Raw genomic sequence first — 13,421 nt, forward strand, 5'->3', positions numbered from 1 at the left:
CGAGTCCGAGGCGGTCGGGGTGGGCCCCTTGGCTCCTCTAGGTTTCCCCATGTCGCCGGGGGCACTCCGTGAAGGTCCCGGGGTAGGTGTCTCCGGGCGCAGATGTCGACCACGACCCTCCCGGCTACTGGTCCTCAGATCGAATACAGGAGATCTCCGTCTCCAGGGCTTGTGGAGACTTCTCCGCTTCCACTCACGCCACCGCCACGGCGTCCGAGGGCACCGATGAGGGGGCGGAGACAGCCGTCGCCGTGCCAAGCAGGCCCGCTCACCCGCTAGAGATCCAGGGTGAGGGTCTCCAACTCCACTGGACGATGTGTAGCGCCAAGGTGTCGCGCCTCCCATGGAAGTGGGCTGGCCGGGAAGACGTAGCTAGGTGCGGAGTCGCGAGACGGGCCACCGCCCGGATCACAGGGCGTCCGCTCCCGGGGTCCCCTACAACGTGGGCATCCGCCCGGCCACCCAACCGAGTGCAAAGTCGTCGTGAAAAATCCGATCCAATAGGCAGCCAGTGCACAGAGCAGTCGAGGATGGCGAAGTCGGGCGCAAGTCGCCGCTCGCGGCGCTCCTCCAAGTCAGTGGGTCCGGCCAGGGGGACAAAGAAGTCCGGGCGCCATATTGGGTCGCACTCCGCGACTCCGCAAACTTCGGTTGTACTCCGGAGCAACCCTCGTTCGAGCTCCACCAAGGGCCCCGGCAGGTCTCCGTCGGTCCGCTCAGCCGAATGCGGGGTCTGGGGTGCCCCGCAGCCTCCGATTTACAGGATAAATCCGGGCTCAGTCCCGGAGCCGAGCTCTCAGGCGACCATCGCCATCGGCGCCCAAGCCACGCCCCCCTAGAATCTGCTCCATGTTTCCACTTCAAGTTTTTTCTGCTTACCTTGGAAGTCTTCCAGGAATGATATCAGAAGGAAGGCTTCCATCTGAAGCATGAGAATCTTCTAGCCCCGCAATCGCTGTATGTCATAAAACTTTTGGCCTTGGGCTTCTTGCCGCTCGCACGATCTCAAGTAGTGCCTTGGACCCACTCCCCAAGTATCACAGGGGTCAGAAATGGGCATTTGCTCTAAGCAGTCACGACAAGCCTCAAACTCCTACTTCTCAGGGGGTGACACTTCTTAAAAACTGCACTTTGGAAAACTTGTAAACTGGAAAAAAACACTGAAAAATTACAACAATTGAAGGAAATGATGAGGATGAGCTCTAGATCGGTTCAAAGAGAGTGAAATAAAGAAAATGCTGTCTATGTGCCAGGATGGGCAATTTGTGGCTTCAGTGACTTCACTGTGTTGTTTTCGGCACCGAATTGGAATCTGTGGTCTCTACTGGAACATGAAAACTATGGAGAAGTTTACAGAACCAGAATGGTACCTGGTGATATTCAACAGGGAAGGAATCTGCAGGTAGAAGTATCCATTATAAATAGGTTTGCTCAATTTCCAGGGTTACACTAAGCGGGGATGACAATGGTAAACCAGCCCTGTTCCTGTTCAAGGATTCAGTAAAGTGGGAAAGATACCCAAATACAGCCAGGTGGATTACTACGTTACTGGCTATAAAGCAAGTTACCAGCAACAGCTCTGAAATATGGTACTTACATCAACAATAGGACAGCAGCCATACTGCTGCTCACTGATCTTGCAGCAGGTGGTTCCGTCAGGACAGGAGGATCCATCACCACACAAAACTCTTGCTGGTGTACTGCCCCCTGAAGAAGAACACATTTTAGTTTAAATGGACTCTATCACAGCAGTAACATCACAGAAATTAACACAAGACTCTTGCAAAAGTTACTTCCTTGTCACTGAACTCTTTTCCCATCCCTCACCTAGTATGTTTCACCCTGCATATTCCTTTTGGAAAGCACAAGGCCAAGGAAGCAAAATAAAAAAAACTAACTCCTCAACTACATATAATCTAGTGTACTGCTGCTCTCGTGAGTAATAAACCATTAACTGTTAATTTGTGCAAAGCCATAATTCACATTAAATTCAGACCTCAAACAGCAGCATTGCAGCTGCTTCCTCTTTGGATTATCACCTAGCTCCATGCAGTAAGGACACGTTATTCAGTTTTGTCATGTGTTAAAGGAGTTGTAGTCATGGCTTGCTTCCTCTGAACCAAATACACTTACACTAGGAGCAAAAATACCACTGAAAACAAAAAGCCTTAACCCCTTCGATGCTCATGACGAGCTCAGCTCGCCATGAGGCACACTGCTCCTGTGCTCATGACGAGCTGAGCTCGTCATGAACACACCCATTTCCATTATGGCCCAGCACAGGAGAGGGATATGGTCAGCAGGGATGTGGTTAACAGAACTAACAGGATGCATGCATAAACCTTTTTGACTAGCCAGTGCTTAATTTGTAAATGAAAATGCTGGTACCTCAGATCAGAAACCCGCGGCCATTGCAATCAAGTTTCAGTGAACCCAATACCAAGGATGCATAGTCTTAAATCCACCTCATGCCTCTTTAACTCATTACCAAGTGCTCCCTGCTCCATTTTGGTTACTCTTGCAGGTTCCTTCTTTCTCGGTTTGTGATGGTTTTTTAGTCTCTTCCTCCTTTCTGTGGTTTTCTCTCTTGCCCTCTAATATCTGATGCGGAAAAATGAGTGATGGTCCTCAAATAAGAGTGCCAGAAGATGGTTCGATGATGCGGTTTGCTCTGTTGAAGATGCGGTGAGGGCAGGGGCAGATGCTGAGCCGGAGTGGATGGTTTTGATGGTGTCGTCGTTGGTCCCAGAGAGCAAGCGGTTGGTGGGGCTGGAGGCTGATGAGTCTGCAGTGTCGGCGGCTGTAGGGAGGGTCTGGGTGTTGAAGTTGTCGTGAATGTCTGCTATCTTGCTGTTAAAGAAGGTGGCTAGGGAGTCGCATAGGTCTGAGACGGCAGGATGTTGTTGGAGTGTTCCTTCACGATGTTGAAGAGCTCTTTGCTGTTGTGTGCATTGTTGACGATGCGTTCCTTGAAGGAGGTCCTTTTGGTGGCAAGAATGAGTTGGTGGTGCTTGCGGCTGGCGTTCTTTAGGGATGCGTTGTTGTCCGGTGTCTGTTCGTGGCGCCACTTTTTCCTCGAGTCTTCGTCAAGTCCGCTTGGATTACTGGAGGTCGGTGGTGCATCAGCTGGCCTGTTGGTGCGTCTGTTTGAGGGTTTTTTTGGATTGGGCGAGAGTGTTGGTGCAGTCTTCGATCCATTGCCTGAGGTTGCGGGCGGCTGTGTTGGTTGGTGGGTCTCGGGCAAGGGTGGTGATGAGCTGGTCTTCAGTGACCTTGTTACAGCTGTGGTAGGGGATCTGTTGAGGTGGTTGGTCCAGAGGAGTTCGGTGGTGTGGCAGAAGGTAACGTGGTTGCTTGCGGAGAGGATGGGGTCAAGCGTGTGTCCGGCAGTGTGTATGGGGGTGGTGACGAGCTGTTTATGAAGCAGAGCGATGGAATTGCTGTTGTCAGAGTTCAAGGTGGAAATTCAGGTCTCCGAGGAGGTCGTCTGTGGAAGCAGGAGTGTGTGTGCGGACTATGTTGGAGATGGCGTCGATGAACTGTGGCCGGAGTCTGGGGGGTCTGTAAATAAGTGTTCCTCGGAGGGTGGTGTTGGGGTCGATCTGGAAGTGCTGGTGTTCGGCGGGGCTGGAGGTGTCTGCTGTGCAGGTCAAGAACAGGGGTACTCATAGTACGGCCCGCGGGCCGACAGCGGCCCGGCAGGCCTTCCTTGGCGGCCCGCGGACCTTGCAGACATCGTACCAGTTTTTTCAAGAGTGTCAGCAAACACGTTGCAGCAGCCAGCCTGGACTCAGAGAGGCTCTGCTCTATGGGGGCCAGGAGATTCCAGCCATAGAGAGGAGCTGCAGGGGCCTCAGAAGAGGTGAAACAGAACAAAGCCTCATTAACAAGTTAATGGTCTTTTAAAAACCTGTGAAGTGCTCCGGTGCAGCTGTGTGCGCGCCAGGCAAGCCGTCTCATCCCGGGCTGCCACACACGAAGGGGGGTGGCAGGGGGCGGCCTAAGTGGATGCATTTGTGTGCAAGACTGGAGTGCTTTCTCTTTTGAGGATGTTCATTTAGTTTTAGGAATTCTTAACCAATGATTCATGGCAAGCTGGCCCCACGCATCAGCCAGTCCACTCCCCCAAAGACCTTAACATGAATGTTGGTCCCTTACTTCTCTACACTTACTTGTATTTACTGGCATGACCAAGCACCAGTTACACCAGTGAATAGAACCTCGGTCCCCTCCCTGGACCCTCGAGTGGTCACAGACACTCTAGTTCGGGACTCCCCTTTCTTCCTCACAGGATAAGCTGTACAGCAGTTTTTAGTAGCTTTTTCACCTTGCTCATGCTGGTCTCAGTACATGAAGTGGCTTCTTTGTTTCACATACGCATAGCGACTTTCAAGCACAGGGAACAGATCTAGTACAATGAGTTTGACAGAAGCAGCTGGTTAGCATTCAGGCAGGATCACTACACTGGCATATGCTGGAGATCACTTGCACGAAAGAAGGCCATACTTGTAAGTGAAGCCCTCAGTGGTAAATGTGATCTCTGTTGGGGGTAAGGTAAGGAGCACACCACAGTGGTTGGTGGTTGGCTTACTGCTGCATGCACTACCTACTAGGCCACGCTGTACACTACTGTGTTATTACATCTGGATGAGGTGGTCATCTTTAAGTAGGGAGTTGCAAATGCATTGTGGCATGTTGCAAAGGCTCCGCTGACAGAACATGCAGCTTAAGCTATGTCATTGCTTTTGGTGATCAAAGTGTTACAACAGTGGGGTACTGGGGACAATGGTCACCGGTCGGGCTGGTTTCTTCTGGGGGGAGTGGACAATAACAATGCTCCTCCATTGCAGTTAATGTTAGAATTTGTAAACTTGTTTGGGGTGGCGTCCAATGGCATTCGGGGGTTATTGAGCTCCAGTTGCGACAGTTGAAGCCTTTTGCCTCTGGTGACCTGGGCCACCTTGACGTTCGACCCAAACAATCTCATTTTGGCCTGTGATTAGATTCTTGGCTCGTCCCACCTCGTCCCACCTCTCCCCTAACCCCCCCCCCCCCCACCCCCCAATTCTAAGTGTTTGCAGGCATTCGACTTGTACTCCTGGATTGCATATAGCCTAATTTGAACAGCTCCACAGCAGTTTGTCTTCTTCTCTGGGCCTTTTGGTAAGAGGCAGAGCAGTTCTAGGTTTACTCATGGGTTAGAAACGGAGACCTTCACAAACGCCCACAATAACGGTTCATAAATGTCCAGCCAGTGTATTTACTTTTAATAGAAAAATACTTTTATTCACACACTGAAATAGTAAACGTAAAATTGCAACCTTAACTGTGTTGAATAATCTCCTGATGTTAAATAAAACAGCTATTGTGTAGGTCAGCCAGTTGCACCCTCTTCCTAATGTTTTTGGCATAGAGTTTACAATCTAGAACTCTTTCTGGTTATATTAGTCACCAGTTTACGGCCTCTTCCTTTTGCATTTGACACAAGGTCTGCTTTAACAATGGTGCTAAAATTTATGAACAGTAGGACTAGTACAGAGGTAGTCTGAACGCAAATGCTGTGTATTCAGATGCCCTTAAAGTTGCTCAGTTAAGGGGTGGAGATAAAGCCCTTGCCCATCTTTTTCTTGGAGCTAAACTGAACAGAGCAGTGTTGCAGAGTAGTACAACACCCTTTTGAGGCTTTGTTCTAAATAATCTGAACAATTCAATGCGTGAGATTACACTTAATAAATCCACAAACCAACACGGGACAACCAAGCAGGAAGTCTAAAAGTGCACCTAGGTATAAACTTGCAAACTCCACACGCCCATCAAGTACACTTACAAAAAGGAGCCAATTCTATACAATTCGGAATATTACTATCCCCCCTCGAAATCCCATTCTTAAAAAGACTCAATGGGTCCCTGAATATAACTGGCCACATACTGTTTCTTTGATGGGATCGATCATCGCCTTCATGTTTGTCTTCGCGTCAGGCTCATTTGGCCTCTAGGATAGTAAGAATGTCTCTGTCTAAAATCCATTCTTACAATAAGTCTTTTAAGAGCTACCTGGCAGCAGCTTTGTTTTTTATATTTGTTGTAGCAAGTCAGGAGCACAAAGGACTAACTTGAATGTTGAGTTAAAATAAAAGAGAATCTGTATATGCCTTTTGTTTCTGCAAGAAAAAGAAAAGACGGTTGACTATAAAGTTCTGCACCTCGTGCCAGTTCTTAAATCGAATGTCCCTCGCAAACTGCCCTGGCATCAACCGTCTATTGTTGCCACTGTGTACCAGATCCTTCGAGTTAAAGATATTCGGGTGTGCGTCGGAAAAGTAAGTCCAATAGATCACCAAGTCTATTTTCACAAAGAGTTCTTTTATTTCATTTACAAGGTTAAAAAGTTCTTTACAGTCCAACCACTGTAAAGAACTTTTTAACCTTGTACACGCCCGAATATCTTTATGCCTTTTGTTCTAATAGAGTTCGATATTTAGAATGCAAATTTCTTAATTTAGTTAACTATCATTTGTCTATGATTGTTGTGACTACAACCGTTCTTCTGTAAAGCACTCTGATATCTCTCGTGATCTGGTCCACGCTATATAAAACTTTATAAATAAAATAAATAAAATATACTTCCTTCAGGGCTTTGACTAGGCATGCGGGTTTCTGGTGGTCACATATATAAGCTTGCTTTCCCCTCTGACGGCAGGACTTACCAACCTGCTTTCAACAGTGTCCAAAGCTTCACTTCACACCCAGCGCATGGCTGGAGCCGGGTCTTGGGAAGCAAGGGGAGCAGTCTTCTCACTTTGCTTCTTTTTCTGCTCCTGTAATCCGGGAATAGTAGGACAATTACAGTGACCAGGACTCAAAGACAATCCCCGTGACTGACTGAACCGAGCATGAACTTGGAGATACCTCTGCGCAGCTCGTGCTCCCCTGAGTAGCATTGGTTTTATGGACACTTAAGGGATGAAAGACTGAGTCAGCCCAGCCTTACTTGGAATCTCTGCCCTCCGGATTACACCTGATCTCTGTTGCAGCAGCCAAGCCAGCTCTCGTGCACCCTCTACATTAGAGTGTCATTAATAACGTGCTGCAGATTTTGGGAAGGCTGGGGAAGGTGGTTCGATGTGTGCAGCAAAGAGCTCTTGCTTTTCGTGATATTCGAACAGAATTATTACACCTCGCCTAGACCGAGATAGGGAGACGGATATGAAAAGAGAGGGAGAGAGTCTGGAGAGGGGGGGAGAGAGAGAGAGAGAGGGAGAGTCTGGAGAGGGGGAGAGAGAGAGAGAGAGAGGGAGAGTCTGGAGAGGGGGAGAGAGAGAGAGAGAGAGAGAGAGAGGAGTCTGGGGAGGGCGGGGGGGGAGAGAGAGAGGGAGAGTCAGGGGAGGGCGGGGGAGAGAGAGAGGGGGGGAGAGTCTGGAGAGAGAGAGTGGGAGAGTCTGGGGAGGGAGAGAGAGTGGGAGAGTCTGGGGAGGGAGAGAAGGAGGGAGAGAGGGAGGCAGACAGGCAGAGGGAGGCAGGCAGACAGAGGGAGAGAGAGAGACCGAGGGAAAGAGAGAGAGAGACAGAGGGGGAGAGAGAGAGAGGGGGAGAGAGAGACAGAGGGAGAGAGAGAGACAGAGGGAGAGACAGAGGGAGAGGGAGAGAGACAGAGGGAGAGGGAGAGAGACAGAGGGAGAGAGAGAGAGACAGAGGGAGAGAGAGAGACAGAGGGAGAGAGAGAGACAGAGGGAGAGAGAGAGAGACAGAGAGAGAGACAGAGGGAGAGAGAGAGAGAGACAGAGGGAGAGAGAGAGAGACAGAGGGAGAGAGAGAGAGACAGAGGGAGAGAGAGAGAGACAGAGGGAGAGAGAGAGAGAGACAGAGGGAGAGAGAGAGAGAGACAGAGGGAGAGAGAGAGAGAGAGACAGAGGGAGAGAGAGAGAGAGAGACAGAGGGAGAGAGAGAGAGAGAGACAGAGGGAGAGAGAGAGAGAGAGAGACAGAGGGAGAGAGAGAGAGAGAGACAGAGGGAGAGAGAGAGAGAGAGACAGAGGGAGAGAGAGAGAGAGAGACAGAGGGAGAGAGAGAGAGAGAGACAGAGGGAGAGAGAGAGAGAGACAGAGGGAGAGAGAGAGAGAGACAGAGGGAGAGAGAGAGAGAGACAGAGGGAGAGAGAGAGAGAGAGACAGAGGGAGAGAGAGAGAGAGAGACAGAGGGAGAGAGAGAGAGACAGAGGGGGAGAGAGAGAGAGACAGAGGGAGAGAGAGAGAGAGACAGAGGGAGAGAGCGAGAGACAGAGGGAGAGAGCGAGAGAGGGAGAGCGAGAGAGGGAGAGAGAGAGGCAGAGGAGAGGAAGAGAGGCAGAGGGAGAGGAAGAGAGACAGAGGGAGAGGGAGAGAGACAGAGGGAGAGGGAGAGAGACAGAGGGAGAGGGAGAGGGAGAGAGGGAGGGTGTGAGACAGAGGGAGACAGAGAGGGAGGGTGAGAGACAGAGGGAGACAGAGAGGGAGGGTGAGAGACAGAGGGAGACAGAGAGGGAGGGTGAGAGACAGAGGGAGACAGAGAGGGAGGGTGAGAGAGGGAGGGTGAGAGACAGAGGGAGGGAGGGTGGGAGACAGAGGGAGGGAGACGGAGGTAGGGAGGGAGACAGAGGGAGAGGGTGAGAGACAGAGGGAGAGAGAGAGGGAGGGTGAGAGAGAGAGAGGGAGGGTGAGAGACAGAGGGAGGGAGGGTGGGAGACAGAGGGAGGGAGACGGAGGTAGGGAGAGAGACAAAGGGAGAGGGAGAGAGACAGAGGGAGAGAGAGAGAGACAGAGGGAGAGAGAGAGAGACAGAGGGAGAGAGAGAGACAGAGGGAGAGGAAGAGAGGCAGAGGGAGAGGAAGAGAGGCAGAGGGAGAGAGAGGAAGAGGGAGAGAGAGACAGAGGGAGAGAGAGAGAGACAGAGGGAGAGAGAGAGAGACAGAGGGAGAGAGAGAGACAGAGGGAGAGAGAGAGACAGAGGGAGAGAGAGAGACAGAGGGAGAGAGAGAGTCAGAGGGAGAGAGAGAGTCAGAGGGAGAGAGAGAGTCAGAGGGAGAGAGAGAGAGACAGAGGGAGAGAGAGAGAGACAGAGGGAGAGAGAGAGAGACAGAGGGAGAGAGAGAGAGACAGAGGGAGAGAGAGAGAGAGAGAGAGAGACAGAGGGAGAGAGAGACAGGGAGAGAGAGAGAGACAGGGAGAGAGAGACAGGGAGAGAGAGAGACAGGGAGAGAGAGAGACAGGGAGAGAGAGAGAGAGAGAGACAGAGGAAGAGAGACAGAGGGAGAGAGAGAGAGAGAGAGGGAGAGAGAGAGACAGAGGGAGAGAGAGAGGGAGAGAGAGAGAGGGAGAGAGAGAGACAGAGGGAGAGAGAGAGACAGAGGGAGAGAGAGAGAGACAGAGGGAGAGAGAGAGAGAGAGACAGAGGGAGAGAGAGAGAGAGAGACAGAGGGAGAGAGAGAGAGACAGAGGGAGAGAGAGAGAGAGACAGAGGGAGAGAGAGAGAGAGACAGAGGGAGAGAGAGAGAGAGACAGAGGGAGAGAGAGAGAGAGACAGAGGGAGAGAGAGAGAGAGAGACAGAGGGAGAGAGAGAGAGAGAGACAGAGGGAGAGAGAGAGAGAGACAGAGGGAGAGAGAGAGAGAGAGACAGAGGGAGAGAGAGAGAGAGACAGAGGGAGAGAGAGAGAGAGACAGAGGGAGAGAGAGAGAGAGAGAGAGGGAGAGAGACACACAGAGGGAGAGAGAGAGACAGAGGGGGAGAGAGAGAGAGACAGAGAGAGACAGAGGGAGAGAGAGAGAGACAGAGGGAGAGAGAGAGACAGAGGGAGAGAGAGAGACAGAGGGAGAGAGAGAGACAGAGGGAGAGAGAGAGACAGAGGGAGAGAGAGAGACAGAGGGAGAGAGAGAGACAGAGGGAGACAGAGGGAGACAGAGGGAGAGAGAGAGACAGAGGGAGAGAGACAGAGAGAGACAGAGGGAGACAGAGAGGGAGGGTGAGAGACAGAGGGAGACAGAGAGGGAGGGTGAGAGACAGAGGGAGACAGAGGGAGGGTGAGAGACAGAGGGAGACAGAGAGGGAGGGTGAGAGACAGAGGGAGGGAGGGTGGGAGACAGAGGGAGGGAGACGGAGGTAGGGAGGGAGACAGAGGGAGGGAGGGAGAAAGAAGGAGAGGGAGGGAGGAAGAGAGAGAGAGGGGGAGGGGGAGGAAGAGAGGGGGAGGGAGAGAGAGAGAGAGAGAGAGAGAGAGAGAGAGAGAGAGAGAGAGAGAGAGAGAGAGAGAGAGAGAGAGAGAGAGAGATAGATGTGTGTATGCTGGGTCTGGTGGCTCAGTGGACAAAGACGTTCGCTGCAGGGGCCTGTGTTCAACCTCATGGTCACAGTTTTTTTGGGCTCTAGTCCCACCCCCTCTCTCACTGACCCCGCCCCCACTGGTGCGGCCCTCAGACACAAACCAAACTGTAAATTTGGCCCCTGAGAGAAAGTTTGTGAGTACCCATGCTGTAGACCATGGCAATTCCTCCTCCTGGTCTGTTGGCTACAAGATCACCAGAAGGGACCACACCATCTGGGACGGCTGTGGCAATGTTGGGTGCAGACGAGGGATTCATCCAGGTCTCTGTTAGAAAGGTGACGTCCGGGGACGCTGAGTTGAGTAGGTCCCAGAGTTCGATGGCGTGCTTGTGAACGGAGCGGGTGTTGAGTAGTATGCATCTGAGGTGGTTGCATTCGGCTCTGACTGATGGGGTAGTAGGTGCAGGTGTTCGGCGGCTGGTGAAGCTGCAGCTTCGGCAGGTGAAGGGTTCGTGGGTGAGTCTCGGGGTGGCCTAAAAGCAGTTTGATGATCGGCCAGTGTTGAGTCCGTGGAGGAAGGTGGAGTCGTAGCATTGTTGGGCGTCATGGCTTTCGCGAGCACCAAGGGGTCTGGCACTGGGCGCGGTCCAGGCTCAGACGGGCTTGCCTCAGGCGCGCCGCTGCAGCGACCGCACAGCGGTCGCTATTTAAGTAGGGGAGGGACATGCAGCTGGGGCGGGTTGCAGGGGGAAAAGAAAAGCAGCATTAAGGGCTACAAGGGGAAAGCAGGAAAAATGAGCAAAAATAACCTATCAAGAATTACAGGCGCGCGGCCCAGCAGGGAGAGGTCTCGAACCCTGCCTGAGTGGGACCGTAGAGTGAGCACAGTCATGTGGAGCTGCTGGGGAAGAGCTGATCTCTGACCGAGGGTCAGGGGTCTAGCTGGCACACCCCGCAGCGGTCGCCATTTAAGTAGGGGAGGGACGTGCAGCTGGGAGCGGGGCGGGTTGCGGCAGGAAAAGAAACGCAATACCAGCACTAAGGGCTACAAGGAGAATGAAGGGAAAATTTGCAAAAATAACCCAACAAGAATTACAGGAGCGGGACCCAGCAGGGAGAGGTCTCGAACCCTGCATGGGTAGGACCGTAGACTGAGCGAGGTCAGGCAGAGCTGCTGGGGACAGTGCACTATCGTGAGGGAGGGAATACGTGCACAGGGAAAGGGTACCGGGAGATCAGACGTCCCGTGTGGGTGTACCTAGTGTACGTCTACCGCCTACCCAGCCCCGTAACCGGTCACGCACCTGCCTGAGCCACGCACCTCCCCTGGGTGAGTGGCTGGGCGGCTCACAGGAACGGTGGCCTCCTGGCTTTCCTCCCTCCGTTGCAGGCGCCGACTCTGCTTCTGTCAGGTGACTTGTCTCCTCGTCTCCAATGGCGTCCGATGTTACTCGCCGACCTCCCCTACTCTTCTCCACGGCCCTTCCTCCGATGTTCCCCTCCTTCCGCTCTCTGCTCCTCCTGCGATACTCCTCGATCCTTCCTCCGATGTTCCTCTCCTCTCGTCCTCCGCCCTTCCTGGCTCCGTCTTCTCCTCTCGAAAATCCGCACACCGCACACTCCTCTCCTCTGACCTCCGGGTGAACAAGCACACCTGGGTTTCCGAGGGCTCACCTTTTGACGGGAATCCGTGATGGGTCGGCTCCTCCCACTCCGGTACTTCCCACGATTTAAAGGGCCATTCCACGTCTTCGTGATCAGTAACGCTTGCTTCAAGGTCCTGCGATGAAGGAAGAGAGAGAGAGGGGGGGGGGGGGGGGTAAAAGTGTCATGTCATTCTTCCCCCCAGTCTGCCGACCGTCCCGCGGATGTACTTTACTGATAAGCTGTGGGGACACGTCACATACCGAAGTCCTCCTGTACACCCTGTTACAATCTCGTATTTTTACGATATTGAAACTTTAGTGGGTGGAACATGAAAAACGAAAGGTATAATTGAGATCGCTTTAGTTAGTGAGTCAAGTCCAGATGCTGTGAGCTTGGAGTGGGAGATGATGTTGGGAGAGATGCTGTGAGATGCTGATGAAGAGGCGAATGCAGAACGAACCTTCTATCTAATTTAATTGGGTGAGATAAGATGCTCACGGAAGATTCGAGGAGGAAGAGAGTGTCAGAGAGGGGTGCAGCATAACCGTCTTTATTCTAGAGAGGTCAACAATCCTGTCCTGAAGTCCTTGTCACCTGATCTATCCCAGGGGACCCTTACCAACCCTTTGGCCAGGGGGTTGGTCTTCACACCTTTCTTGGTAACTAGATTCACTCTATTTGTTGATGTTCTTTTCTCTCGGTCCTCTCCCTTTCTGAGCATTGATCATTGCATGAGTCCAAAGTATGTGTTTGATGATTAATTGAATTTTCTCTCCTAAGAATTATGACTGCACTGTGCATTTGAGATGGTTCAAATGAGTTTGAAATTAAGATAAAGTTTTAGAACTTTCCAGAGTCTGTGATCATTTACATTGAATAAATAACAGTTAATGTTATTTTTCACCATCAACTAGTTCAACTAATGGTCCATTGACCAGAGGAAATAACTTTTGATCAGTAAAAAGGTCAGTTAGGAGTATCAAATAACTAATCGAGAAAACTGTGGAAAAATTAAAAACTAAAATTATAGACTCCTGTGGTTTACTCAACTGTGTGTGTGTTTATGGGCACAGGTGAGTATATGTTAGTGGAGTATCTGTTTTTGGTACGCCGCTGGATCAGTTTTCTGGTAGCAGAGTTATGGTTATTATTGACTAATTTGGTGATAAATATTGATTATTGATTTATGTTGAACACAAAGAGTTAGCATCTTGTTTTAGGTGGTCTGGAAATCCCGGGAAAATTAATTGCGGGTGGTGACCGAAGCCAAACTGCAGTGAGGTAACGTGTCTGTTGGAATAATACTGAGAAGCTACGTAGGGCTTGCAGTATTAAACTAGAAACTATTTTGTATAAAAGTAGTGAGAGTGATAGCAGAGGGTTCACTGGTGAAACTTTGGTCTTATTTCTCAGTATGGGTAACACTGAAGGAGTAACAGGTTCTCCCGAGCTTGAATGAAGAGTAAACAGAGGTTTTACTC

General features: G+C 51.3%; 1 protein-coding gene across 11 annotated transcripts in view; it reads right to left on the reverse strand.

The window, feature by feature from the left end:
• Positions 1-13,421, reverse strand: part of GRN (granulin precursor) — a 1,328,618-nt gene that overhangs the window by 805,845 nt on the left and 509,352 nt on the right. For all 11 annotated transcript variants that reach the window (XM_086923912.1, XM_086923907.1, XM_086923905.1 and 8 more), the window contains one exon: positions 1,598-1,707. In XM_086923912.1, the coding sequence (XP_086780038.1) occupies positions 1,598-1,707 (110 nt within the window). The remainder of the gene's footprint in view (positions 1-1,597; positions 1,708-13,421) is intronic.

The sequence above is a fragment of the Lissotriton vulgaris genome, chromosome 5 (genome assembly GCF_964263255.1).
Source record: "Lissotriton vulgaris chromosome 5, aLisVul1.2, whole genome shotgun sequence".
Lineage (NCBI taxonomy): Eukaryota > Metazoa > Chordata > Amphibia > Caudata > Salamandridae > Lissotriton > Lissotriton vulgaris.